The following is a 26,229-nucleotide window of genomic DNA, read 5'->3' on the forward strand; positions in this document are numbered from 1 at the left end:
TTCAAAAACATCCCACCCTACAAACGTTCAGCTCACAGTACACGAACTGTAAATAAGTTACGTTTACGAGTTGACTGCCTCGTACCCTCAATTTCAGTTGAGCACGATACTAATTGGGTCAGCCGATCTGGTTTGAGGTTTGATAAGAAATAACCGATTTGCGTTCCAAGTCTTCCATCTGATTCGTTCATGTAGAATAGAGAGAGAGAAAAAAGATCGGGGAGCCAGCTCTGTCTCTCTGGAACGACGTACGTCCTACAGGAAGAGAAATTCGTCTCTGATCTTTCTTCTCTCTCTATTTATCGTACACTTCAGCGCTGCCACACCTATCACAACAACCATAGTGAATTCGTTATCCCGATATGAACTCTGCACGATGGAAGCTTCAGCAATGATAACAATTTACTAAAACACAGATCTTTCAGCAGGATCCAGCTCCGATGTCATTGATATATCTATAGCGATATATTGCAACGTTTACTTCGAATTGATTTGATTCAGAAAATTTGTGCGAAAACGTAGTAGCCGTTGTAGTTACGATGAGAATTACTGTTTTTAATCGGAAAGTACCTTTAGGTAGATCCAGAAGTAATTCTCGATGTTGATTGGGCGTTATTCTCATTTAACGGTCCGAAGTATGGAACAGAATATTTGCGCAGTGCTGAAACGCCTCCGTTAGCGACGCCCTTGCGGCATGAGTCGCAGTTTGGATTGACGCATGCGCAATACGGTGTTTGGGAAGGTTCGGTGGGTTCGATACACGGCGGCGGGAACCGGTTAAGCCTGAAGTTGCCGAGTCAGATTGGCTCGACGCTTTGTCCGTTGAGCTTGTCTTTTTCTCCCGTGAGACGTTGCGAGTTTTGTTTGCTGTAGGACCGGCACAACACTACGTCTACGCTTTCGGAAGAGGAGGCATCTATCTGTGAAGCAGATATTATTTGCCAGTTGACGACCCTGTTAGCTGTAATCTTATCGGAAAACATTCTATCTACGCGAAATACACACCTAGTAAGTACGCCATCATTGTTTGCTAAAATAGACCAGGTGTGGTGCCGAATCGAATGATTTCTTCCAGCACGTGTTGGCATCCTTCTCGAAAATTCCACGATTCCTCACCCTTCCGTCTTTCGAAAAGTCGACACTTCTTACGATTGATCCTTTTATTTACTATCGGTTATTATAAATCACCACGTATAACCGTGACTTGACCGGGTTGATTTTCATCAAATTCGGTTTAGTTCTACGTCCTCAGGTGGTAAAATTTTGCAAGATACTTTTTGCCCTTTGCGATTGTGCTATTTTTTCAACCTCCGCGTGTCTACTAGGTAATTATAGAATAAAATTATTCAAGCTGATTGTACTGCGAGTCAAGCCCATACGAAACTATCGAGCGTGTCAACCTCTCACATTATAATTCGCGACTTTTAAAACTAGTACGACGGGTTCTTGAAAACGAATGTTTTTTCGCTGTCCCCCCACGTGGTCCACTTGATACTTTAGCGAAACGTACGCGTCATAGAATACGAATTTGTTGAATTGTTAGAAATCTTGGGTCAAGTGAAACTAAAAATACTTTGTCAATCTCTGAGTATCATCACGACACATCAAACGATAATCGGTATATATTGTCAGTGAAAAATTTGTCAAACAGATGATGAAGCTAACGTAAAAGAGAAAATTATACTTCATTTGTACACATTTGAAATATTCACCAAAATAAGTTAATCCGATTGTGAAAAAACCACTATTATCTTCTGTGTACCAAATCACGATTTCGATAGGACTGTGATTATTAATTAACATGCTTGAATTTGGCTAACGTCTCTTGATAGTAAATCTTGGAAATTTCATCAAAAATTTATTTTAAAAGTAATTAATTTTTCTTCCCTCGCTAGGCTCAATAATGGACGACTGGGACGATAATGACTCTACGCCAGTAAGTACTGGAGAGGTGAGAATATTCTCTGAATCTGTATTAATGATTGGGCTTGATTTTCAAAAGGTCTTAAAAGTCAAATGAAATTAATTTAAAACAAGTTGAATGATGATACAACATATATTCTTTTGATATCTTATAAAGTTGAATTCGCAGTTGGAAAGTGCTTGTTAAGCAATCTACTAATGTGTATTGGGAAGGGAGTCTGGCATATCTTGTGTATATCGGGTGTGTACACCTCCTGCTGTTCTGTTTTTCCTTCTCATTTGCATTGAGTGTGATGAGCTTGAAAGAAATCTAAACCCTGAGTAAAATAGTCTGCAATTTTTTTTTTTTCTTTTCATTCCATTCCTACAATATTATTCTCATGCTTATCTGCAGCCATATGTGCAACTTTGTCCAAATTTTAACTAATCCCAAGTTTTTATTTTTCTGAATTAGTATACTGACGAGGGACGCAGCTATGGCAAGGGTCGTGGTTTCAAACCACGAAGTAATAACGGTGAATGGGGAGGAGAAAGCACCAATGGATTTGACAATGGAGGGGAACATGAGGACTCGGACAGACGTGGTGGTCGAGGTGGAGGCAGAGGACGTGGGGGTGGAAGAGGCGGTGGTGCTTACAGAGGAGGCCGTGATGGTGGAAGTAGATATGGAGATGGGGATGATGACAATAATGGTGACGATGGAGGATCCCGCAGAGGAAGAGGTGGTTACAGAGGTGGTCGCGGTGGAAGTAGATATGCCGATGCAGATGAGGATGCTAATGGTGAGGATGGAGGATCTCGCAGAGGAAGAGGGGGTGGGAGAGGTGGAGGTCGAGGTGGTAGGAGAGATGACGACAATGGTGGGGGCAGTGGCGGAGAAGAAAATGGAGACAAACCAGCACCTGTTGTCTATATTCCGCCGGAACCATCAAATGAAGACGCAGACATTTTTGGTACTGGCGTAGAGATGGGGATAAATTTTGATGCGTACGACAAGATTGAAGTAAGCGTTAGTGGTGAAAATGCACCACAACCTATAAACACTTTCGACGAAGCTGGCCTGAGAAGCCTTCTATTAGAGAACATCAGAAAATCAGGATATACAAAGCCTACGCCTATTCAAAAGTATGCGATACCAATAGTCATGCAAAATCGAGATTTAATGGCCTGTGCTCAAACTGGTTCTGGAAAAACTGCCGCATTTATGGTACCAATTGTGAACACACTATTGAACGAGCCGAAAGAATTGGTGGTTGATAACTTCCATTGTGAACCACAAGCTGTCATAGTCGCGCCTACACGTGAGCTTGCTACGCAAATCTTCGATCAAGCGAGAAAGTTTGCAAAAGATTCCATTCTGAGGTGTGTCAATATTTATGGAGGGACTGCAACCAGTCACCAGAGAAGCCAAGTGCTCCGTGGCTGCCACATATTGGTTGCGACAACCGGTCGACTAATGGATTTCGTCCAACGAGGATGCGTGAAGTTCAATTCTGTGCGCTTCTTTGTTCTCGATGAAGCTGACCGGATGTTAGACATGGGTTTTATAGGAGACATAGAAAAGATTCTGGATGACGAATCTATGGTAAAAGGAAAAGATCGACAAACTTTGATGTTTTCTGCTACATTCCCTGCCGCGATCCAAGAATTAGCTGGCCGATTCATGGATAACTATTTGTTCCTTGCTGTCGGGATAATTGGTGGAGCCTGCCAAGATGTCGAGCAGAACTTTTACGAGGTTAGCAAGTTTAAGAAACGAGAAAAATTGAGGGAAACCTTGGAAGCCGAGAAAGATAAAGGCGAGATTCAACGTACACTAGTATTTGTTGAAATGAAACGTACGGCAGATTTCATTGCTGCATTTCTATCAGACAACAATTATCCAACGACTTCTATTCATGGTGACCGTGAGCAGCGGGAGAGAGAGGATGCACTTCGTGATTTTAAATCTGGAAAAATGCCGATTCTAGTTGCAACGGCCGTTGCTGCCAGAGGTCTTGATATCAAAGGTGTGGCCCACGTCATTAACTTTGACATGCCCAAGGAAATTGATGAGTACGTTCACCGTATTGGTCGTACTGGGCGTGTTGGCAATCGCGGCCGTGCAACGAGTTTCTTTGACTCGGAAACAGATTCAGGGATCGTAGTTGATCTAGTCAAGATTTTGAAGCAGGCTAACCAATCAATTCCAGCGTGGCTCGAATCTGGTGGTGGAGGGGGCAGCTATGCTCCAGGCAGATCCAGCAAGTTTGGTGGCAGAGACGTTCGCAGAGTGAGTAAAAATTATTTTAGGAATGTATACAGCAATCTGGGTTTTGGGATAATGAACGTCAAATATTTAAAAACGTATTAATTATTTTTATAAACTGCTGCGGTATTCAAGTTTAAAGAAGTTTGTGAAGTACTTTGATCTGATTCGAAATTTTGTTGTTTTACAGTTTGAAAATGATGGTGGAGAGGGGGACTCATACCCAGAGAGCGCTTACGCTTCAGCTCCCGCCGAAGCTGAAGAAGCATGGTAGTGATACATACCAAGTGATACATACCAAGTGATACCAGGAATGTAACATATATTCCACATTTAGATCTAGCCAATAAGTCTAATTAGGTATAAGCGATCTGAGCAAAGACTAAATGTAAAGCTATAAACACTTAGCTTTACGTGACAAGTGGATGGGTGCTAGGCACTAAATTTACCATTAAACGTACAAAGATAGTATTTTAAGATGTTACGTTAGTAAGCGAGTCTGGATTTGACCGGCTAAAGATTGATAAACACATTTTTTTGATTTGGGCTGTATACATCTGAAAAAAAAAAATTTATTCAAGGGTCTCGTGTCACCACAAACGATTAATATTCTCTTAGTTTTATTATAACATATTGACTCATTACAAAATTTCATTTTAAAATGAGAGTTATCTGGTGTTCAGTTAAATAGAGTCAGTAAAAATCTGGCGACACATGAACAATTTGAATAAATTTCTTTCCGTGGTGTATTATAACCTCTTCGCGTTGACAAAAAATATTGTTTTTTTGTGGGATTATTTTTATATACCTTTTTTTATGATAATAAAATAAATTTTCTTTTATAATTAATGATTCGTGTCTCATGATTACTTTCATTTCAAATATCCTTTCCCAGATCGCATTATAAGTTATATGAAGTGAAAAATTTGTCGACGTATCAAAAAGTAGTTAATCAATTGATGAGTTGAATGAATCTTTCTTTCAAGTTTTGACACAAGATAAATTCAAGTTGCACATTACGATTCAGCCACTTTGAATTTCATTCACGTCGAGTAATTATTATTCACACAGTTATTTCTGAAAGAATCTTATCCATGCAACCAAAATTCCCAATTTCATCTCGTTCAAAAACATCGTAGATACTGGTTTTTCTCACCACTTGAAGGATTTTTAATGCTGTTTGTATCATGTAGCGAAACACAAGGGTACTTACCATCGTTCATGGCCATGTCCATGAGGTGCAAGTCCTCATCGTTGAGGAGCGACGAAAGGAATCCATCGGTGGTTTGGTTAATGGAATCCGAGGAGGGCGCATGGTAGTACATCATATCGTTCGGCTCAGCCTTGTAAGAACCAGAATTGTCCGCTCCACCCATTGGTTCACTGCTGTTGGTCAAATTCATCGAAGTCGCCACTGCTGATCCAAGATTCGACGGACCCCCTGCATCAGTGAGCAGTTTAGTTCAGACAAAAGGGGGGAAAAAAAAATTCAAACGAAATAGCAACGTAAATTTATTCTTTGATTTTTTCTTATCGTTAGCAAAACCGAGTTAGTATCGTATACTTTGATTACAACATTGATCGTGGATATTGTTGAATACTTCACTTGTTACGAGGGACGGAACTCTTTCTTCTTAAATAAAATATTTTCAGGGAAACGGAATGCTGATTTTGTGTAGCGATACGCTGCAAAATTCAACATCGACGATACTCACCAACATTATGATGAGGATAAGGTCCGGTTGAGTTGAGATCTCCGACTGGTGGGGCGAGAGTTGCATTGTGCAGCAATACATTACGCTGTGCCTCGTAGTGGCTATGTGATATACCGTGGCCTGGATATCCTGGGTGTCCCGGATGAGCGAAGTGGTCCGGAGCACCCGGAAGCGAAAGTAGTGAAGCCAAATCCTGCCATCGCTGTTCCATGCTCATTGCGCGCACAAAGGGCATACGGCCCTGAAAGCAAAACAGTTTTTCCTTCGATCACGCAACAGTTTATTGATTACAAGGAAGTTTATATTGTGCTTAACCAAAATTTCACCGGTCTAGATGGAGATTCCAAAAACTCGGCGGAGTATCGCGCCAAGTTATTTCAAACTATGTAGGATGTCTTCGGCGCTGCGTGGAGGAAAGCTTCGAAAGAGAGAGAGAGAAAGGAGAGAAAAGAAGCTACGAGAGGGATGTGAAAGAGACGAGTGCAGAGACACATGTCGTTGTCGTGGAGGCATCAAAGCAATCATATCCGCTCATTTCTTGTTGTCTTTTTCTTTATTGTTTTATACCTTTTTTAGAAAAACATTTTTTGTCTCGGTTCAGACATTCATCTGTCACCTGTCGTACAGTAGAATTGATGTCGCGTACAGCGTGCGGGTCACATGACGCGTGTCACATCCAGAAACGCCGGAGCTCTGAGTATCTTGGAACCCCGCTGTTCCTCGGACGCATGCAGGAGTTTCGGGAATACTTCGAAAGATATGCAGGAAATGTCGGTCGAGTTATTCGATCGGGGAACCAAAGGAGGCAAACTCGAAGAGTCGCGCACATTGAAAATGTCCAGAAACACTTTAGACGCCGGATTCATACGCTACTTTTTAGTGTCGAGTGAAAAAAACCAGTTTGTTTTTTCTCTTTATTCTTGCTTATCTCTAACGTTTATTTATACCTTGACCATGAAGCGGGTATTCCCCGGTTGGTTATAAAACCGACGTCAACCGCCGCCGCCGCTGCCGCCGTCGATCGGTAACGTCCTTGATGGGTACCAAGTCATACCGTCGCTCCTATACATGCCATATAATAATTTCTATCCGCGTACCCTTTCTCTGCCTGTATGTATACATATTGTATACATACAGGTACCGAGTTCATCTCGGCAATCTTCCTATCTACCACGAGACGCAAAAAAGAAGATGGACGACCGGTAGCAGGTTGCATACCCTGGGTCAAGATGAACGACTGACAACGTTGTAATCGGTTGGACACGTACTTTGTCTCGTCGTTTCGTTATGACAACAGCTGTATGGGTATGTAATACGAAAATTTACTGTAGCAGAGAATTCTTGTTGACTTTACCGCTGGTAATGAAATTGCACGGGCGATGATCCTGGGGCCCCTTTAATTTTTTTTTTGTTGTTTCACGTTGCTTTTGATTTCAACGAATAGACACGACGTACACAATTTGCAAATCTTCAACCACGCAATTTTGAAGGATTTATTTGTTTAGTTCGACCGCAACTGTGCAGCAATAGGCAGATATTAGCATTGCGGTTGGTCACAGTTTTTTTCTCGCACACAATTTTTATCTCGTCTTTGCTTTTTGCAATTTTTCAGTATTGCCGATACAAAACACGTCACCCAATTACGGGCTTTCCGTGTTCCTACGATTAATTGCCACCGGAGATGAGTAAAAACGGAATAAACCGTGTCACTTTTTTTTACCGAAATACGACTCGGAAGACCGCGTTCAATTACCGAAAATCGTATGATCTCTCATCGGTTGGAACAGAATCTCACGGGCTGTTTTCTGCTGTCTTATACTGATACAAAGTCGCGCAGCAGTCAGCCGTCTGTGTTTCCAGAGCATTTAAGCCTGTTTTAAAATAGTTATGCCATAACGAAGTTTGAAAACAGTACAAAGATTATGGGATCAGTTTACGTGTCGTCCGTGTTTCATAATACTCGGCACTTTTCGGATCCCCGTTTTATTATGGAAGGTATTCCTATCAAGTCGTCTTTCGGCATAACCATTTTCCAAATTGTCGGTAATCATCATCGCATTCCTTCTACGTTTCTTTGTTTTTAATTTAATACTTCTGTTCTAAAAAAAGTCCTCCATCTTCTGACCTTGTTCAACATTGAAGCATCGTGGCGTTAGTTAACACGAGTTATCACTTCTTCGCGAGTTCTTAAGCATCCTTACAATATCGTGGCCGATTACTTACTGAGGTAGATTTTCAGGGTTGTCAATAGCTGCACATAGAAGTTTTGCTGTTACAACCAGGGCTAAAAATTTGCGCCCGATTCTATGTTCTTATATCTAGGAAACTTAAAATGGGCCTGTAAATTAGTACCTAGTCAGATTTCTCGAGTCGTTTTTAAGGCGAGTTTGCGCCAGATGTAAGTCTGCGATTATAGGCGCGATGGAAAAAGTCCTAGACTTGTGTTAAAACGTGCACAGCACACATGATGCAAAATTTGAAATAAACTGTAAACGACTGCAAATGGCATGGAATTGAAGAGGAGGTATTTCGAAAATAGTGATTCCCAGGAGAATAACTGCACAGTTGCTGGACGTTTTCTTATTTCGCTCGGAACAAGACAGTACGCTACTTTATACCTAATGACACGAGACTGTCCGGTTGCTGTTGCATGCCCGCAAAGGTGCCGTGCCGCGTCGTCAGATGTTTGGTGGTGAACACGTTGGCCTTAATGACCACTCGTAGAATTCGTCTCAGAGGCATCCTTGATCATTCGGACATGCGAACATTATACATTTCACACTGCATAAATCCAACAACTGGTTGGAATTCCTCGTAGTTGTGAAATTGAGAAATCCGAACTGTGCAGTGGCAAATTCCCAAGGTATACTTTATTAGTTTACTTTAGACCGAATCCACTGTATTTTGCCCACTTCGTCAACGTCAACTCAGAGAGTTCTACGTTATTTTATTAAATCCGTTTTCCTCTCTTCGGGCAGAATTGGACCAAGGAACAAATTGAACCAGTCACGTCCTCGATCGAATGGAAAACCCATGTATAATTCTTTTTTCTCTTAAATTTTGGCCGAGAAAAGAGGAGAGAAAAGAGCCCGTCTAAGTTTCTACCGACAGCAAATAGCTGCGGGCAGAAGAGAGTATGCGGTTTACTATTTGTTGGCACGAGTAATAGGTACAGAGCACGTATAGGTACAAGTATAGAGCGCGGAATACCGCAGCTTCTCAACGCTAATTACTGCCTCGCCGCGCCGTAACACCACGGCGTAGATTAATTTCTCCGATTAATCATCGTTCGTTTAGTTCGACTATGTTACCGGTGGGAAGTGAAGTTAATTACGCGACGAGAGTCGATCTTCAATCGAATAACACGTCCATACGCTTGGTGCAGCGCTGCAAAGTTATACCTATACATACACGTACACGTATACATCCATGCGAAACGTAATCAAGAATTTATTGTTTGTCAAACACTGTATAACAGCAACAAAGCACCGACTTGTTTATTTTACATTTTCTAGTAATAATAATCTATTAGATAAAGAACCTTGACCCGTTCACTTTCAAGATCGTGTTCCATACTGTTTCGAGGATTCGCCCTCGATCGAGGCGCTGAAAAGTTTCATAAAACTTGACCAAGTTCCAATTAGCCAATGCCAGTATTGTTATACCCTTCGATCGTTGAAACCCAGGAGCAACAATTGGTCCCGTGAGGTACACGAGACCTCGTAAAGGTACACGTCCAAGAAACCTCGCGCCTCGGCCGATTGTTTTACCGCGCAAAGAACGCGTCACACTTACACAGAGGCGTGAATTACTTGAAATCGAGAAAAACGACAAGTGTACCCATCATCTGTCGCAACGAGCGCCTTTACTTGCTCCTCCTCGATAATTGTTCCTCACCGCACTAAAGTTGTTGGCTAGCATTTTGGCAAAAAGCAAGCTCGTTAATGGTGCGGATCGCGATGGCTTGCGAGACTCGAGGAGGAGGAGAATAATAATAAAAAGATAATACTCCAGTGGTGTATGCCTAGGTGTCGTTATGGCTATTTGTCATTCGTTCGGTTTTACTTATTGCCAGCCTGTGAGTAATTGCTCCCAGCGAGTAATAATCCGCAAAAAGTTTGCTGTCTAGATGCCTGTTCGCGCGGCCGTGGTACCTTACACGTATACCTGGATGCAGCGATACGCATATTTATTACCAGAAAACATAATTATTTAATAACGAAACTCAAAAGTAGCCGCTTCCTCGTTACTTGAGTAGCAAATCGAATTGACAATTTTTTAATTAATCACAACCGAGCAAAGAGAAAGAAGACGAAAAAACTTACCGTTCGATTTACCACATCACCGACAAAATCAGACACTGGTAAAATTTTAGTGATCCGAGTGAAATTAATTCGGCGAGAAGCAAATGCTGCTCGGGAAACTTCTCGAGTCACGTTGGACAACAACGGAAATGGACACAGGTGATCGGTGCATCAGATTTAACTTGTGTAATATCGTTAAGCGTTTAATAGAAGCCTGGGATCTGTTTCTCCGTATTACTGCATCGTTTCGTACCTACAGTAGGGTGTTACGTAAAAGAAAAAGTTGCACAAATTGCAGATTTAAATAGGAGGCAATTTATTCCGAGCTAAATGAATTTCTGCAGATTGTGATATTTCACTCGGGCGCGAGACGTGAAGACGATTGTGACAATGAGGGAGTTAAGAAATACGCAAAAGGTAATGAAATCTCAGATTACAGTTCAAAATTATTCAGCCAATTTCCGAAGAAAAGTAAAACCCGTTAAGTCCTGTTTTACTTCCATCCCCAAATTTGTCTGACGAGCGATTTTACGCGACCAAACTGTCCTTTTTCCACGCACAGGGCTTAAGTACCTACTCAGAATTCTGGGTTCGTATATTCGTGCCTGTCTTCCTCTCGAGCTAAGAGTTTTGACGGAGAAAAGACCCTCCACAGTTGTTGCATGGTCGGAACGGAACGGAATAAGTGGGTATAAGGTTTGGTAGAGTACAGACCTACGTCGGGAAGTCGCAGTTTTTCACTGTAGCTCGGAGGAAAATATAATATCGGTGAAGTTTTCGAGATGAAAATACATCTGCAGATACCGGTTTTGATTGCACGAGGTGTATAATGATTATCTTTTTACGATTCATTACACACTATCAAGGATAGCGTCTGATTATTTTTCTTTTTCTTACTGCTGAGATCATCGAGATACATTATATGTTGAAGGCGTTTTAACGACGTTTGCTTGACGGCAGCTTCCTACAGGTAGTGTTGTCGTTTCGCAACGTACTGAACGGAATTTAATTTCGCACGTTGCGATGACCTTGAAAAGGTTCAAAAACGAGAACAACCGTATGTGAATTTTTCCCTCGCTTGGTAAGCTTCCAGCGAGGAGTTTCAATGCCGTTTAATCGTCGATTAAAACGGATTTACCGTTGGCAGCATACGGAATGAAAGAATTTTTTCAAACTTATTAATCCTTCACGGAAAGTGGAAAGTATAGCGTAATTTCGCATTTGTGTACGGCAGGCGACGATCAAACCCTTTTTCTCTCTTGCTCGTAGCTATTCATTCGGCATGTTTACGATACTCTCGGCTGCTTGATGGTGAAATAATTTCTGTAACTCCCATTTAATTATACATCACGTTCAAACAGGCACTCTGCGCTTGCGGGCTGCTTTGTACTTGTAAGCAGCTTTTACCGGTGCAGCGGCGGCAGTGGCGGCATTTAATCGTTGACGATCACCTTCTCGACTTTGAACATGACTTCTGCCTGCCGCTTGTGATACGGCGGACTTTGCAGTCCACGACGATGATATTTTGATCGATAGAAGAAAACCTCAAGTGTGAATATGTATAAGATTGTAAGCCGCGATTTCGAACGTTGGAATTGTTTGCCACGGCAAAATTACTTTTACAGCGCTGGAAGATTGTTATCAAAGGTGAGGAATCCGCGAGACGTTGAAAACAAAGTTTGAGTTTAGGCAGGAATTTGTTCAAGTACGACTTGAACTGTTTTTCACGTATTCATTATCGCGGAGAACTTGACGCGTGTATAACGTCTCAACTATTCTTACGATATATATGTAGTGTAATAAATAAAAGAGACGAGAAACGGAAAGAAACACGTTGTAATTACGCAGGCCAGGGAGGTCAGTGTTAATATGCCAGTCGCGTGAGAAGCAGGTTCCAAAAATGACACGTTTCAGTACGTACGACATCGCTTACAGAGGTTCCTGATTGCCGCGATTTTATAGTTGCGTAACTGCGTCGTGATGTTCTCGGTGCTTCGCGGATATCGAAGGAACGTTCGTACCTCGTCCGTCTACGACGCGTTTTCACAAAATTGTGGAGGCGGTACTCACCTCGAATATATCAATTTAGCACCACTCCGACTAGCAGAACTCAAATTACCGTCTCACCGGTCGACGTAATAACGAGTCTTAGGCGTATGTCCGTCGAGGTCGTTTCATTATAATACGCGCCGAGTAATTATCCACACGAATTTTCAAACTCTCCGACTGTGCGTGAGCCGCGAATGAACAACAACAACAACAACAACAACAACAGAGTTTTGCCGAAATAAAAAATCAAGGATCAAACGCCGCAGCGTCTGGGCCGAAACTCGTCTATTAATGATTCTTAACTTTTTACCTGGAAAAGTCCCTCCTCGAGTATGAGCCTCCAACATTCTGGGCTCGGAGAATTTTGGTACAAGTCGGGTGTGGTCGCCGATTGATGCTGCACTTTGGTCATATATAATTATACGCGCGCGTTTCACCTGCAGCCACAACGCAGGACACGGAATGAAGAGGTGAATATTTAAAAAAAATTTCTTTACTCTTGCTTGTTGTTTACACTTCAGAATTCTCGGTGGTCCATTCCTTAATCTGTCCAGCCGTTACCTGACACCAATTTACCGCTCCATCCACCTTCATATCACACTCTACCGACACTCGAATGTTTTCTCGGCCGACTAAACAATCACTTCAAACTCCCCTTTGTAAATGAAAATATTCATTCGATTTTCGAACGTTAAGATTTTCATCTAGCTCTCATTCCTCCGTCCTTGAGCTTCAGAGGTTTCTCTTACGCTGGATTAATCGTAGTTTGCGAGCAATTATCGCGATTCGAAAATAAAACGTAAATTAGTTACAGAGATCCAGAGTCAATGAGAACAGTAGTTTGTTTTTCTTCACTTATTCGGAGCCCCGGAGCGAAACATAATTGTCGTAAAGGTTGCGTCGTTGTATCGTTTAAACGAGTAGTTACTCAATAATTATTATTCCTTTCTCACCCGGCAATTACTATTCGCATCGATGATTTGTTTCCCGTCAGTACAGATGTGACAGCGTTGGATTCATCGCGGAACACGACAAGATTTCGTCAAAATCTCAAACGTTCCGTAAAATTAACCACTTTCCATTTTCCGCCCGAGTGATTTCTGGATTTGTCCCGCACTCTGCAGCACAGCCACCTTCTTCTTCTTCTTTAAACTTCCCAACCGCCCTCGTCTAACTCGACTCTCAGAGACCAAAAACCACGGTAGGATGCCTCCGTATCCTCCGGCTCTGCAGGACCGCGCGATATTTCGTCCAAGACTCGCGTGCGCCAAGACTAGGAGATCGGACATGTGCTCGGCAGAGAGAGGCGATCGTTACCTCAAGAGAGGGATACCTGTACTCACCGAGTATCTTCACCGAAGCACCAAGGAAGGGGACGTCTCCTATTGGCTAGCCCGACAGCTCGGTCGCTCTGCGGGTAAGCAGGAAGCTCGTTTTCTCGATGCTTCGTGTTCACGGATGACCAAGAGCCTAGGCATCGAACACTTTTCTGATAGGTATTCGCCTCGGTATATGCATGCGTGCATGCAGACTGTACGACTTGCCACACGCGAAGCGTCTGACATAGAAATAGAAGGAGTAGACCGTCCGCGTCTTTTTTTCTGTTCTGCAACAGCCGACCAGTCGGCTATTTAATCGCCCATCCAGACAAACTGACGCTAGAGTTATTCTGTAAATTATGATACAATAATCGTGGAATTCAAGGTAGGCGAAGAATCTTCAAATCCTCACTCGGCAGTTTGAGATTGAAATTTAATTATACCGCGACTGAAGAGAATCTCGAGAAAACTTTGTCGTGATCATTGTGCGACTGGTATAAAGGATGGATAAAACGCGATCCTCAAAGTTCTTGGACGAATTAAGCCCGAACAATTTTCAGCTGTCCTCGAATGTCAGGGATTCGGTAGGTAATGCGCATAAGAATAGGGTTTCGACGACGAATAATTGTTCGGTAACATGTGGCTGCACGAAATCTGGAGGTATAATACGCACGACGTCTGACAATGATAATTGCACAGGTATCCTAGGTAGGCAGGTACGTGTGTACCTGCTACGCGTATGTAAGTCAGACATAATCCGTACACACGCACGATGTATAAGCCGCATTGTTAAGTGGCCGTTGTAAAGTAACGATCTCCGGCTGACAATGAAAATAAGAAAATAAAAAAAAATAAAAAACTCCCACATCTGTATCGTTGCGTAAGTTTCAGGTACCTACGTCTAAAGTTAGACCAGCAGGTTTCCAACGCAGAAATTGTCGCTAATATTCTTAAATGATAACGATAAATTATGCGCCTAGGTTCATTTTGTAATGTACGAGTATATCCAATATTCAAAGTGTATGTTTTACTTGCCTCTCATAGTTCCTTATGTTTGCAACGTACTCGTGGTCAAGCGGATCTCCGTAGGTATTATACTTATCCTCATAATTAGTATGAATTTTACGATGCAGACGATCGAAGATCTCGACATTTATGCCTTTGACCACGTGGCAATTAACAACAACTAGGCAGGCATTACGTACTTTCTCTAAGCCGCGAGGCATGAATGTTTACAATTAATACGAAAGTATCAAATGGTCGGAGCTGTAATGATACTGGAATATCTTGGTGGAAGAGAGTTCGCTGAAAATGATCAAATTATCGATCTACGTATCTAGATCAATACCGATCTACGTCTTCAAGTTTTGGATGCATTTATCGTGCAGGTTAATAGATCACCACAATTTGTTCAGCGCGTGCTACTTCAAAACTGCATCGTTTCGTTCCGTCGGCGTAATTTTTCCCCCCACCTCTTCTCTTTCGCAACCCATTTTCAACGGGTTAGGAGGATTTTAGTATTTTTTTTTTTTTTGCACATGCGATTCCCGAGTTACGAGGTACAATTGCAGGTTGTGTGGTATAGTCTGCGGTCTTGTTCACCGCTACGAGTTCCTCCTGCAACCGGAGATCTCGTACTTAGGTACTAAGTTGTAAATTATAACTGCCCGTTTACAGATCGTAAACACTCTCGAACATCAAGCAATCCTCACATTTTTCATAAGGTTTGAGCTCGTAACGTTAATGTAACGATGCATTTAATTTCAGGAAAATTCACCTTATTTCCCAACTTTAAGATTGCCGGAAATTCAGCAAAACGTAATGCGGCATTATGAAAGTTCATAATTTGCAAATTCGCTGCCTTTAGAGTTATTCCGAAGTTGCAAAACATATATATATATATATATATATATATTTATGATGTTTCTTTCAAAGTTTCGATATGTTACTTTGCTGCAACTTCAACCTAGTATTTCTTCATCATCCAATTACAGCTCGTTTCTTATCTTCGTCAGGTAGATGGTAACAGACGAGTAAATTTTTCACATTCAAAGTTGATGCAAGCATGAAACACGCGTTTAGCATAAAAGAGAAATAAAATATTGAAGACTGTCTTGCTTTGAACCAAATTTTGATTTCGGATCCTAAAATCGTTTTCAAGTTGATTTGTCGTGTTTATTTTGTGTGAGATATATATATCATATATCATCGCATATCCTCCGCTGCATCTTCGTCCTTGTTTACCTCTCTTTCTTCCCCATTTCGCGTATGTACTTTACGACAACCAGTTTCCCGTGTAAAGTTGAATAACGGGACTCACCTGGAAGCCGCGGTGATGAGGATGGTGCGGATGATGAGGATGATGGGGATGGTGAAACTGCGGGGTATGAATCATGTCGGCGGCTGTTCCCGAGTCTTCGCTGGCAGCTTCGGAGGGCGACGGCGAGGCGCTTTCTCCAGTCTCTGCGCTCTGCTCCTGGCTACTGCCGGAACTTTTTTTCTTCTCGTTTACTTCCGGCTTGTTTTTCTGCGGGCATAAGAAATTCTATAGATTATCGCAAGGCGATGAAACATGGAGGGCGCTTATCTGGATCGGAGCTAACGAAACAACAAGGGTGGCGGTAAAAATCATACCTGAGGTTGAACTTCATCGAGGCCGACAAGCTGCAGGGCTTCTTCGAGGCTGAAACCGTCGGGCAGACCAAGAGAGTCGTTGCTTAGAAGGTCTTCGACGCCAGTCGAGCCTAGGAGACTTCCACCCAGCAGTGCGGATGTGAAATCATTCTCGAGGCCCAAGGTGTCGTTTAGCGCGAGAGAATCGTCGTCGAGGAGATTCTGTTCATCCAGGTTCAACGGGTTGCCAAGTAGAGGTTCCTCGGTAGTTTCCGCTGCGCCGTCTCTTTCGCCGCTGTTCGACGGTCCGCTCGACTTTAGGATGTACTCACCTGAAATGAAGAGAACGTTCTCTTTACTCTTCTCTCATCTCGAGGATCGTTGGTTTATATAAATAATAGTATGTTCAATTTTTTTAAACGAATTCCGCAATGCAGGCAAGACACGACGATACTTTCCCTGTCCTCATGCATTTATCTTGTCCTTATTTTCATCGTAGAAAAAAAAAAATTAAAAATTCTTTTGCATCGGGTGACTAACCGCGTTTCCGCTGCAGGCTACCGGGCGTAAGGATTTGTTTTTGCTAACGGTGAGATCGGGTAATTTCGTTTTAATCGTAGGTATAAGGCAAGCATACGTGCGGATTATTCCTTCGCTTCGGGACCCGGGTCAAGGTTTATCTACGTGTACCGAACAGAGAAGGAGAACAAGCGAACAAATCGAAAAATAGTACAAAATGAAAATAAAACAACAATCTGAGGTCGTATTGTGAATTGTTATTCACCTTTCGGAGCTCTTGGGTACAGGTTGTATAGATAAAATGGAGATCATCGAATAATCCAAGAGATATCAGATGCGACGAACGATATTCGACACTGTATATCGGCGTTGCCATTGAATCGCGGTACATCGTTTCACTGTTTTATTTATTGGGCGGATCCTGCATGCGGTTACAACGAGAAATCAACTCGATAACGAACTGTGAAATCAGTGCGTCCTTTCGGGACAAACTCTGTTGCACGCTGGCCATGTTTTTAGTTTTTTTAGTTATTTTTTCGCCCCGCAAAACCAGAATACAATCAAGTTGACGGAGAGAGTAAGAAGAAATAGAGTATACTGCATTCGAAGCGTCTGCAGTTCCGGCAAACTGTACGTTATTATTTCAAAAGCATTTCACATTCTTCACCTACACAATAAGCTATTTTAAGATATCTCTTTGCCAACTAAATATTTCATTTCGACACACTGCCACAACACTTCAAGTAATACGGTACCGGGACGTTTCTGCAGGTCATTGTTATTAAACGTTTCGATGAAACCCTTCTTTCGCGTATTCATGTAAAGCGGCACTAATGCGGTATTCACTGAAATTTTATCATCACGATCGGTACGGAATTTTATTTTCCCGCCCAGGGAAAAATCGAGCGCATTGAAAACCGTCCGCGTTAATACTGGCTCCGACTGTCGGAGGAGTCAAATTTTTTTGAGGGAAGGATAGAAAGAGAGAGAGATAGAGAGAGAGAAAACGTGTAGGAAAAGGACGAGGGAAGAAGAGAAAGAGAGGCAGAGAGTGAGGGAGAGAAAAAGAAAGAAGCAACAACGCAGGGGGAGGGAGAGACTGGAGAGGCTCGAAGAGGAGAGAAGGACCGAATGTAGGATGGGAAAACGAAAAAGAGAGAAAGAGAGCGAGGTGAGCGAGTGAAAGAAAAACGTAACTAATTGAGAGAGGAGTGTAAAGGGTGCGAGGAGAGATCCATCCACCTGCCGGTCCCTCGCTCGAGTCCCTTAACCTCCCCGTAGCAACCCTCGTCCGAGCCACGCCCTCGACCAATCGCATCTCTGGAGGAAGCCCTGCCACCTCCACCCTACTTCGTTCGCTCTTTTGAATAGTAGAAAATAATTTCGCCGCACACCTTCCACACTCCGAAAATTTCATGCGAACAACGATGTCTTCAAACGAAGTTTGATTTATCCGTTCACCGATCAAGCGCCGAAGTAATCGGGGTTTGTTTGACCGGAATTGGGAAAAACATTATCGAACACTTGTCGATTAGAAGCGGAGGAACGACTGCAACAGCCCGTTTTCAATGGTATCAGAGCATAAGACGAGTGATTCTTTCGAAAGGAGTGGAATGTTATCCTTTTTCGCCTCTCTCTTCGTTTTCGGGTACGACTAGGTTAAAGAATTGAAAGAATGGCAGGAAAGCTGGCCGAGGGGAAATGTTATTTGAGATAATAATCTCATATAATAATAACGCCTCCGGTTTAGGAACCCGCAGGAGCCATCGGGCAGAGGCACCTGCGGTTGACTTTTAGTCCGGTCTTCAGGCCTCTTAAAGGATCCTGGAGGAATGCGTCTACTGTCTAAAGCACGGAAGGTGTGCTGCTGGCGGCCTGGGACGGCTATTAGATTAACAAGTCGAACCCGCGACGCCATTGTCTGGCCCGAATTCAACCCCTGACCGCACCACAATGGCTGTCGTAATTTGAGGGAACTTCAGACCGGCATCAACCGCCTTCGTCACTTTGTACTCTAAATTGAACCATCCCTTAAACCGCAGAGTCTTAACACGGTTAACCATTCGGCAGTTTTACCATTTGCCCCCGTTGCTGGGGGGCGTAAGTTGCTGGTGAAGACAGCTCAAGGATATCAAGGATAGGCTCTGCAATTCGACCTGATCATTTTAACTCGTGTTTCACCCCGAAACTCTTGCAGACAGACATTTACGCGGCTTTGATTAATACGGGAAAGAAATCGCACCTACTGGTCATGATAATCGGTTGGTATGAAAAGGCAGCCTACCGTCACAGTGGAACTGGCACGAATAAGTTCTACACTGTGTACAAGGCGGTACAAAAAGTAATCCTGTTATATCGAATGGAATTAGGTATGTATCAAAACTTTTTCCACTGCAAAATTAACAGTACGTTCGAAGATTTTTACGGGTGAAAATAATCGCTTCTTCCGCTGATTAAAAAGTTTCTTTCGTCACCGTCAAAATCAATCATTGAAAATAATTCATTCAGGTGAAGTTTCTTCTATACCCGGCGGGCAATAGAAGTTCGGATTTTCTTTCAATCGTTGTCACAAAGAGAAAAAAAAATAAATAAATAAATAACAAAAGAAAAAAAAAAAAACGTGTAACTACGAGTTACAAAAACGCACGGCAATGCTTCTGCTCGTTTCGAAACGATCCCGAAAATGGAATGTCGCCGCTGTGTTTCACCTGAAACGTCATAATTCAGTGTCCACTGTCCTATACTAAATCCATTAATCACGTTTCAGATAAACAGCAACCCTTACAACCTGCGCTTCCAAGCGCCCACATCACATCCACATCCACAAACCGTCAGCTACTCTCTGAGTTTCTATCTTCTCTTTCTGGTTACTCGATATCACCAAATTTTCTCTCTCTTTCTTTAAAAGTATCCGAAAACTTCTCAATATCTTCACAAGAAAACATTATATCTACCATGGACATGATCTTCTCGGGTGTTATTTTTTCAACGGGGAAGCAACTTGCGATGTCGAGATAATATTGTCGATCATTCCTGACTACGCATAGTCGGAAAACCTTATTTAATTATACGAATATCTTTCGGATTTTCGGCAAGGGATAAACTAAGAAATACCGATGAAGGTAGATTGTGTGGAAGAAGAAGAAGAAGAAGGAAACCAACTTATATCCTGCAGAGGCTAAAAGCGCAAGCTCACGGTTCATTCGCCGATGCAAAAATCTCTTTCATTTTTAGGGTATACGGTATGTGTAAGGGTGGTACCTTTGAAGTTATGCCTGCAACTACTTCCTAGACATGAGATTCTGACAGATCATTTCTCATATCTCGCCATTGTTCGACTAATGGCGTTTTTCTAATAATATTTCTGGCATTACTTGGCAAAATTTCCAACCAATGGCCAATCTTCCGCGGGTCGAATGAACCCTCCAGTTCGAGCAGGGGCTCACGTTATTCTTTGCACACGCGTTTGACACTCCTATGTATCTATTTTTCACACAGACAGAGGGGGGGAAGTGCATGTGTAAAAATACACACGCGCGCTTTACGGTAGTTTCATTGGGTCCTATGGAGGAGAACTTTGGGCCCCTCTGAATCGACGGCTCACGTACCGATCACGATCTTGACAGCATTGTCCCACCGGTTGACAAATATATCGATGACGATTGTACCGGAGTTAGCGACGAAGGCCCAAAATTATTCACGAGCTCAGAACGGAGCTTGACATCTTACTTTTCTGCACTTTTGCGACTCGCTCGTTTGTTCGTTCCCCGCCGAGTGTGAAAAGTTCAGTTCTTGTCAACAGGCACGAGTTTCCGCACCTGGCAGCACGAGCAGTTTGAATAGTGCAATTGCGATCATTAATATTAATTATTTTTACAGCTGTCAACTGTTTTATTAGACGAGATTAACGGTGAGAACTTCCCACAGTGTCCACCGCCTACGTTAGACTAAACCACTAAATTTTGTACAATTTGAAACCCGTTTTACTAGCGAAGAAATCAATCGACGATTTTATTTAGTCTCTTCTGACTCGAAATTTGTGTAATGAATTTTCAAATATCTCTACAATTAGCGATTTGGTTATGCAAAATTTTACACCTACATACCTGGGTGGAAGTAGTCCGAAAATAGAATAATCCAAGAAACGGTTCAACACCGTTCGTATCACAGCACAACTTTATTCAGATGCAAACTTTTCTTGTCACTTGAAAAATTTATCGGTACATGGATTTTAATATTGTTCCCAATAACATCTACAACGCTACAAACATTCTTCGAGCCAATATACGTCCACAACGGTGTCAATATATTTCAATGAGAGATTGAAAAATAAAGCCATTTTCAAAATACACCTGCCCACTTGAAAACTAAAAACTGTTTATTCAAGCTGGTCTCAAAAGTTTTTTAACATCCGCCTTGAACGTTCCACCAACGTTTTGATATTCCAACAAGAACCACCAACTCAAATAGCCATTTCTGTAGAATCAAAAATGTTCAAAACTTGATAACACCAAATTCAGCAATTCTGACACTAGACATTTTCACTGTATTGGATTATTAGCACTGATTGAAAATGGTTATTTTCTTGCTATTTCTTATATTCTCTACGCTGTTGAGTTATTTAGTGACCGTATAATTTCAGCGAAGAAACTTGATGTCTGTCGCACGACAAACTGCAACTGTCAAATAATTAAATGTGTCACTAGACCCGATTCATAGATGATTTTGATTGGACCATCGCATGGAGTTGACTGATAGACTATCGCGAAGCAAAGCATTGCCTAACTGGAGCCAGCGGAGGCATTGTCCCAGGGCCGTGGCTATGCTGTTAAAGAACCAACCAATCACGTCAGGGTTGGCTGTTATTCCAATATGGCTGCCAGACAATGTGAGCCGGAGGACTTCCAGCTAGAGGGGGAAGGTCTCTACCCATAATGCCATTCTCCGACTCCCCGCTGAGCAGGGAGCGTACCAAGGCCTGATCGGTCGACGTTGCCACACTGCGACAGGCAGGGGTGCATCGCTTCCTACCAACCTCCGAGTCATCGAGGGGCTGAATCTACCCTTGTCGAGGACTTCCTGGGCCTCCGAGAGACCCTCGACATTTGTAGACGATACCCTGGCTCCCCGATCTATAAGATCCTTCTTTTTTCATCTTCATTCAGATTAGTTGAAACAATTTCCAGAGAATATTTGTCAAAAACTTGTTAAGCGTCACGTGGTCCTGAATTAAAATCAACTTTAGGTGGTAGCGTAGGGCTTCGATACTACTTCCTTCCTTCAAGTACTATATTTGAGTTCAAATTATCAATCAAAATGTGATTTCAAGCATGTATATCCAAGTATTGGCCATGTCAGAAAATATAAACTCTTTGAAGAAGTAGAGTTTCCAGTATTGAATGCGTACAGTTCTACTTTCAATTGGAATATGTTTACTGTTGAAAAATTGAAACTAAATTGAGCGTTATAAACACAATTCTAACAGACGGAGAAATAAACCAACAAACGAATAAGCGAGAATAAAAAGAATCACTGACCTATGCCAAGCCACTGAATTGGTATTGATCTGAAGGGCCATAATAGTTCTGAAATTGGATGCAGCATATAATCCCATAAAAAGACAGTGGCCAGGTGACTAGCAATTTTTAGAGAGCCAGCGGAGGGGCAGAGACCCAGGCGTAGATAAAGGTTGTAAACCACTGCTGTTAGATGGTATCTAAATCCTGTCAAATGCCTCCTCTATTGATACCCTTTATTCTTGTGTCGTCACTCTCACTCGCACGCTTGATTCAAGATACTTTGCCCACCACGCCGCGAGCTTCCATCAGATTGGCTAGGTAATTACCACCAATAAGATTGTATTCCAATGTACGTAATGTACGCTGGCATAATGTTATACACGGATACCGGTTAGACCAGAACGAAAATGCACAGCTTTTTACACTTCATTTTCTGCCTTACCTTGTGATTCCTTAGCTATGAGCGGTTCTAAAATTCTAAAGCCCAGCGTAGCGTGAACAGGTATCGCCATGGCGTAGCGTGTAACATCCTAGTGAATATTTTTTTTTCATAAAATACTAGTCGACTCCAACAGTGCACAAAAAATTTTCTAGACCTCAAAAACAGTAATCACACCTTGAGTAGAAAGCTGAGGGAGACGAAGACCCGGCAACGCTGAGTGGCGCAGTCTGTTTGACAAGGATATAAATGATGCTGAATATTATGCGGAGAACTTAAGAGCCTACTACTATCTGTTACCACCGACATCACGCACCCTCAACTCTAGACTTTTATCTACATAATCATTTCTGTAGAATAAATTTAACGCTAGATCTTCTCGTCCGGGAGCTGGATTTCTATTATCCTTGACGTAAGACGCATCGCAGTACAAAATGTGAATTATTTTTCTGCAATAATATAGCAGAGTTTAAAAATTTTGCTAATAACATACGAGTCGCATCGATTGGAGAAGGAGTTTCATTGATAGGATAATAATTATACGGTGAGGCTGAGAGATGGTGAGCTGCGCAGCGTCACGGAGGCTGCGTCAAGCCTCAGAGAGTGCCTCGACATCTATTGTTCTCCGATCACTCAGCCTTTGTCTGGTCTCTAAGATATTCCCACTGGTTTTTTATCCCACTTCTTCAGCTCTCCTAGACCGCTTTATTTTTGGGGACCCCCTAAAAAACCTCCCCAACTCCCTTATATTAATCACATTTTGTATACCTGTAGAGGCCAAAATATTTTAATCCCCTGATTTTACGCCTTTGGACTTTTTTTGCTAAATAAAAAAAAAAAATGTTGTTCTCAACTTCTGAAAAAAGTTAGAGACTATTCATATAGTTTCAAGGTAGACTGTACGTTTTTCTTGTTCTATCAAAATCACTTTCGACGATTATTTCTTCAGGATTTTACTCATCTCTGGTACGATGGACATATAACTTCATACGATTTTGGAAACAATATTCTTGGTGGCTGACAAAGTAGAAAACATTATTTCACATCCAAACCCAATAATGATTCTTGAAATTGAATAGCCGACTTGGTTTAATTGATCAAAAGTTGTAGCTTGAGGGAAGATTTGAAACTAGCTTCACATAAACCTGAGAAATAAACTCTTTTACAAATCAAGTGTACCAAAGTCAGTAACTTGTTAACGTCAACAATTTGTTTTTTTCCTCCACTTTTGCTAAAGTAAACCGAAATTATTCATATTGGTGGTCCACTTTGATATTCATATAAATAATTCACGAGTACGCGGTATCGAAGTTCTATACTTTCCATAATACTATCACGTGGGGAACTGATTTATTAACTGATAAGTGCAAATCACTCTATGCCTGTGCCTAGGCAATAACTAACATAACAAAGCCATGTTAGGTATTGTTGTACCGTTGCTAAAGAACAGAGAGGACACCCTGCGCTGGTAAATAATAGTGGGGGCATGAAGTTGTGCTTTTCCTATACATTGTTGGAACGTTCTATAACACAAAATCAATGATAGATTTCTCAAAGGGATAATAGGGCTTTGAATATCTAGTGGAGGGAATTTTTTGGCTGCGACGTTGATATGAATTTAGATCACAGATGCCATGGTAAAACGTTAATATTCGACGCGATAATTTCAATATGCGATGTTCACACAAAGGGTCAGAGTTATTTCAAGATTCTCAGTTTCGCCTCGTCGATTATTAAACTTAATTTGAGTTGACATCAATTTCCTGGCTGTGAGTGAATAACGCGATGTATCTCACAACAGAAATGCGATAACCGAACGAGACCGACAATTGCAGTAAGAATAGTCGACTGTAAGTTTATACACCGAATTGTTAACAACCCAATATAATTAGGAGAGTAATATCTGTTAGAAAAGTGTCGGTCATTGTTGAGACTGGACGTAATGTACAAGTGAATAGACCTATAATGATATCACACGTTGCCTGCCAAACAAACAGTCAGCAGATTTGTAAGTCGAGTGTGTTATGGTCCAGTCACCACGATAGTAAATACACACTGCTCCATAACGTAAGCTGTAAAACTATACGAGACATTTCTGTCAGAGTGTAAGATTTGAATTAGAACGAAGAAGTCCGAAAACTCGTTATCGCTCAAAAAATTAATTGACAAGTGGGTGATCAACGAATAAACTAAAGTCGGAAAATTACTTCCAATTGATCACAATTCTATCCGATGACTTTACGAAAACGCGTACAGACAGAATATGTGAGAATGTATAACATCGTTTCTCACCTCTGACGAATGATCGAAGCGATTAGACTTATACGTGCGTGAATCCCAAAAGGTGCCTGATTAGTCAATTAGGAAATCGGATGATATCGTCAACAGCGGTTGGACGATCGGGCGGACAGAATGCCTCCGCCACACGTAGGTCTGTCTAGGAAATTTCTGTAAACCGGGTCAAAGACCCGAGGATAGTAGTGGCTTACTGGCACAAGTCATTCTGGATTGTTGTGCCCCGTCAATGACCATTGTTGCCACCTCATAGTATGACTTACACTCTTGGGATGTTGCGCTTGCATTTTTAGAGGCCGTCGGAATGTTCACCTTTGATACACATAGCTGGGTCATCCCGAGCGGAATTGGGTCTCTTCGTATGCAGTGGTTTAAACTGGTCCAACGGCGTTGTTGGATTCGCGATCGCTGAAAATACAGCGATGAAACGAAATACGACTGGTGAAAGAGATCCGAGATATTGGTTTCGTTTCACTGTCGCTTGATGCGATACTTTACACCTAACCTCTTGTCTCGCGCAAGATTCAACCCATTTTCATAAATCCTGCAAGCCTATATAGCAACACTTCGTACACCGTTCATGTGCTACAAGCTTCCTTCGGCAGCGGCGCGAAGCGAGAAAGGATAATACGTGGATGTTACAGCTTCGCAAGACCTTCTGCACGAAATTACCGATAAACCAGATAACTTATTGCGCGTGAATAATGGTGTAAAATGGTGTAAGGAATGCGCTGGCTAAGTTTGCTTCTTCGAGTTTTCAATTCCGACAACGATTTTCCATGTCGAATGAAGAAGCGCTCGGGATACGTACTTTTCACCAGCGACTGCGAATCATTGAATTCTCTTTCCACCACCGTGCGGAACGAGTGATGAATAATTGTTACAACAGTTAATTAGAGATCGGTTGAACGAGGAGGCAAGATTTACTCAACGAATGCGGGGCGCAAAAAGTGATTTAGATTATTTCGATTCTATTACCAATAAAAGTATCAGCTCGGATTGTGGCGTAAGAAAAGTTATACCTACAAGGTTGTAGCCTTGATATTCGCTGTTGGCTGTTGGAGTTTCAAGGTGAATTTTCACCTCTGTTTGTAAAACGCTTATGTACACGTGAATTCTTCTCCTTCTCTCTTTGCCCACATCCAACATTGTATACTATAGTTTGTATAGGATGCTTTGGTCAAGTACTTGAACTCAGAAACTCCCGAGTTCAAGGCACAATGAATCTGTTACAGCTTCTCTGTATTCTCGGAACCTCTTACGGAGAACCCCTTAAACAGTGGATT

The 26,229-nt window shown here is 42.1% G+C and overlaps 2 protein-coding genes and 1 long non-coding RNA gene across 10 annotated transcripts in view; 1 reads left to right on the top strand and 2 right to left on the bottom strand.

Annotated features, from left to right (window-relative positions):
* LOC124185279 (segmentation protein cap'n'collar) overlaps positions 1-26,229 on the bottom strand; it is a 119,530-nt gene that overhangs the window by 19,267 nt on the left and 74,034 nt on the right. For 5 of the 8 annotated variants that reach the window (XM_046575868.1, XM_046575864.1, XM_046575870.1 and 2 more), the window contains exons 4-7: positions 16,193-16,503; positions 15,879-16,085; positions 5,887-6,127; positions 5,385-5,612 (exon numbers count right to left, since the gene is read on the bottom strand). In XM_046575868.1, the coding sequence (XP_046431824.1) occupies positions 5,385-5,612; positions 5,887-6,127; positions 15,879-16,085; positions 16,193-16,503 (987 nt within the window). The remainder of the gene's footprint in view (positions 1-5,384; positions 5,613-5,886; positions 6,128-15,878; positions 16,086-16,192; positions 16,504-26,229) is intronic. The other 3 variants (XM_046575866.1, XM_046575865.1, XM_046575867.1) reach the window with 3 other exon arrangements.
* LOC124185282 lies at positions 6-2,170 on the bottom strand. Its single transcript, XR_006871362.1, has 3 exons — positions 1,006-2,170; positions 571-920; positions 6-326 (listed from the first exon to the last, which is right to left on the bottom strand). It is a non-coding gene; the product is annotated as an uncharacterized LOC124185282 (long non-coding RNA).
* LOC124185281 (ATP-dependent RNA helicase vasa-like) lies at positions 870-4,954 on the top strand. Its single transcript, XM_046575872.1, has 4 exons — positions 870-1,008; positions 1,896-1,951; positions 2,378-4,195; positions 4,362-4,954. Exons 2-4 carry the CDS (start codon positions 1,904-1,906, stop codon positions 4,443-4,445), a joined length of 1,950 nt encoding a protein of 649 aa, XP_046431828.1. The 5' UTR covers positions 870-1,008; positions 1,896-1,903; the 3' UTR covers positions 4,446-4,954.

The sequence above is a fragment of the Neodiprion fabricii genome, chromosome 6 (assembly GCF_021155785.1).
Source record: "Neodiprion fabricii isolate iyNeoFabr1 chromosome 6, iyNeoFabr1.1, whole genome shotgun sequence".
NCBI lineage: Eukaryota > Metazoa > Arthropoda > Insecta > Hymenoptera > Diprionidae > Neodiprion > Neodiprion fabricii.

Excerpts from the sequence above, each read along its gene's own strand:
- LOC124185281 (XM_046575872.1), top strand. The coding sequence starts at position 1,904 with ATGGACGACTGGGACGATAATGACTCTACGCCAGTAAGTACTGGAGAG. Across the intron at positions 1,952-2,377 it reads CGCCAGTAAGTACTGGAGAG|TATACTGACGAGGGACGCAG; the intron begins GTGAGAATATTC and ends TTTCTGAATTAG. Across the intron at positions 4,196-4,361 it reads GTGGCAGAGACGTTCGCAGA|TTTGAAAATGATGGTGGAGA; the intron begins GTGAGTAAAAAT and ends GTTGTTTTACAG.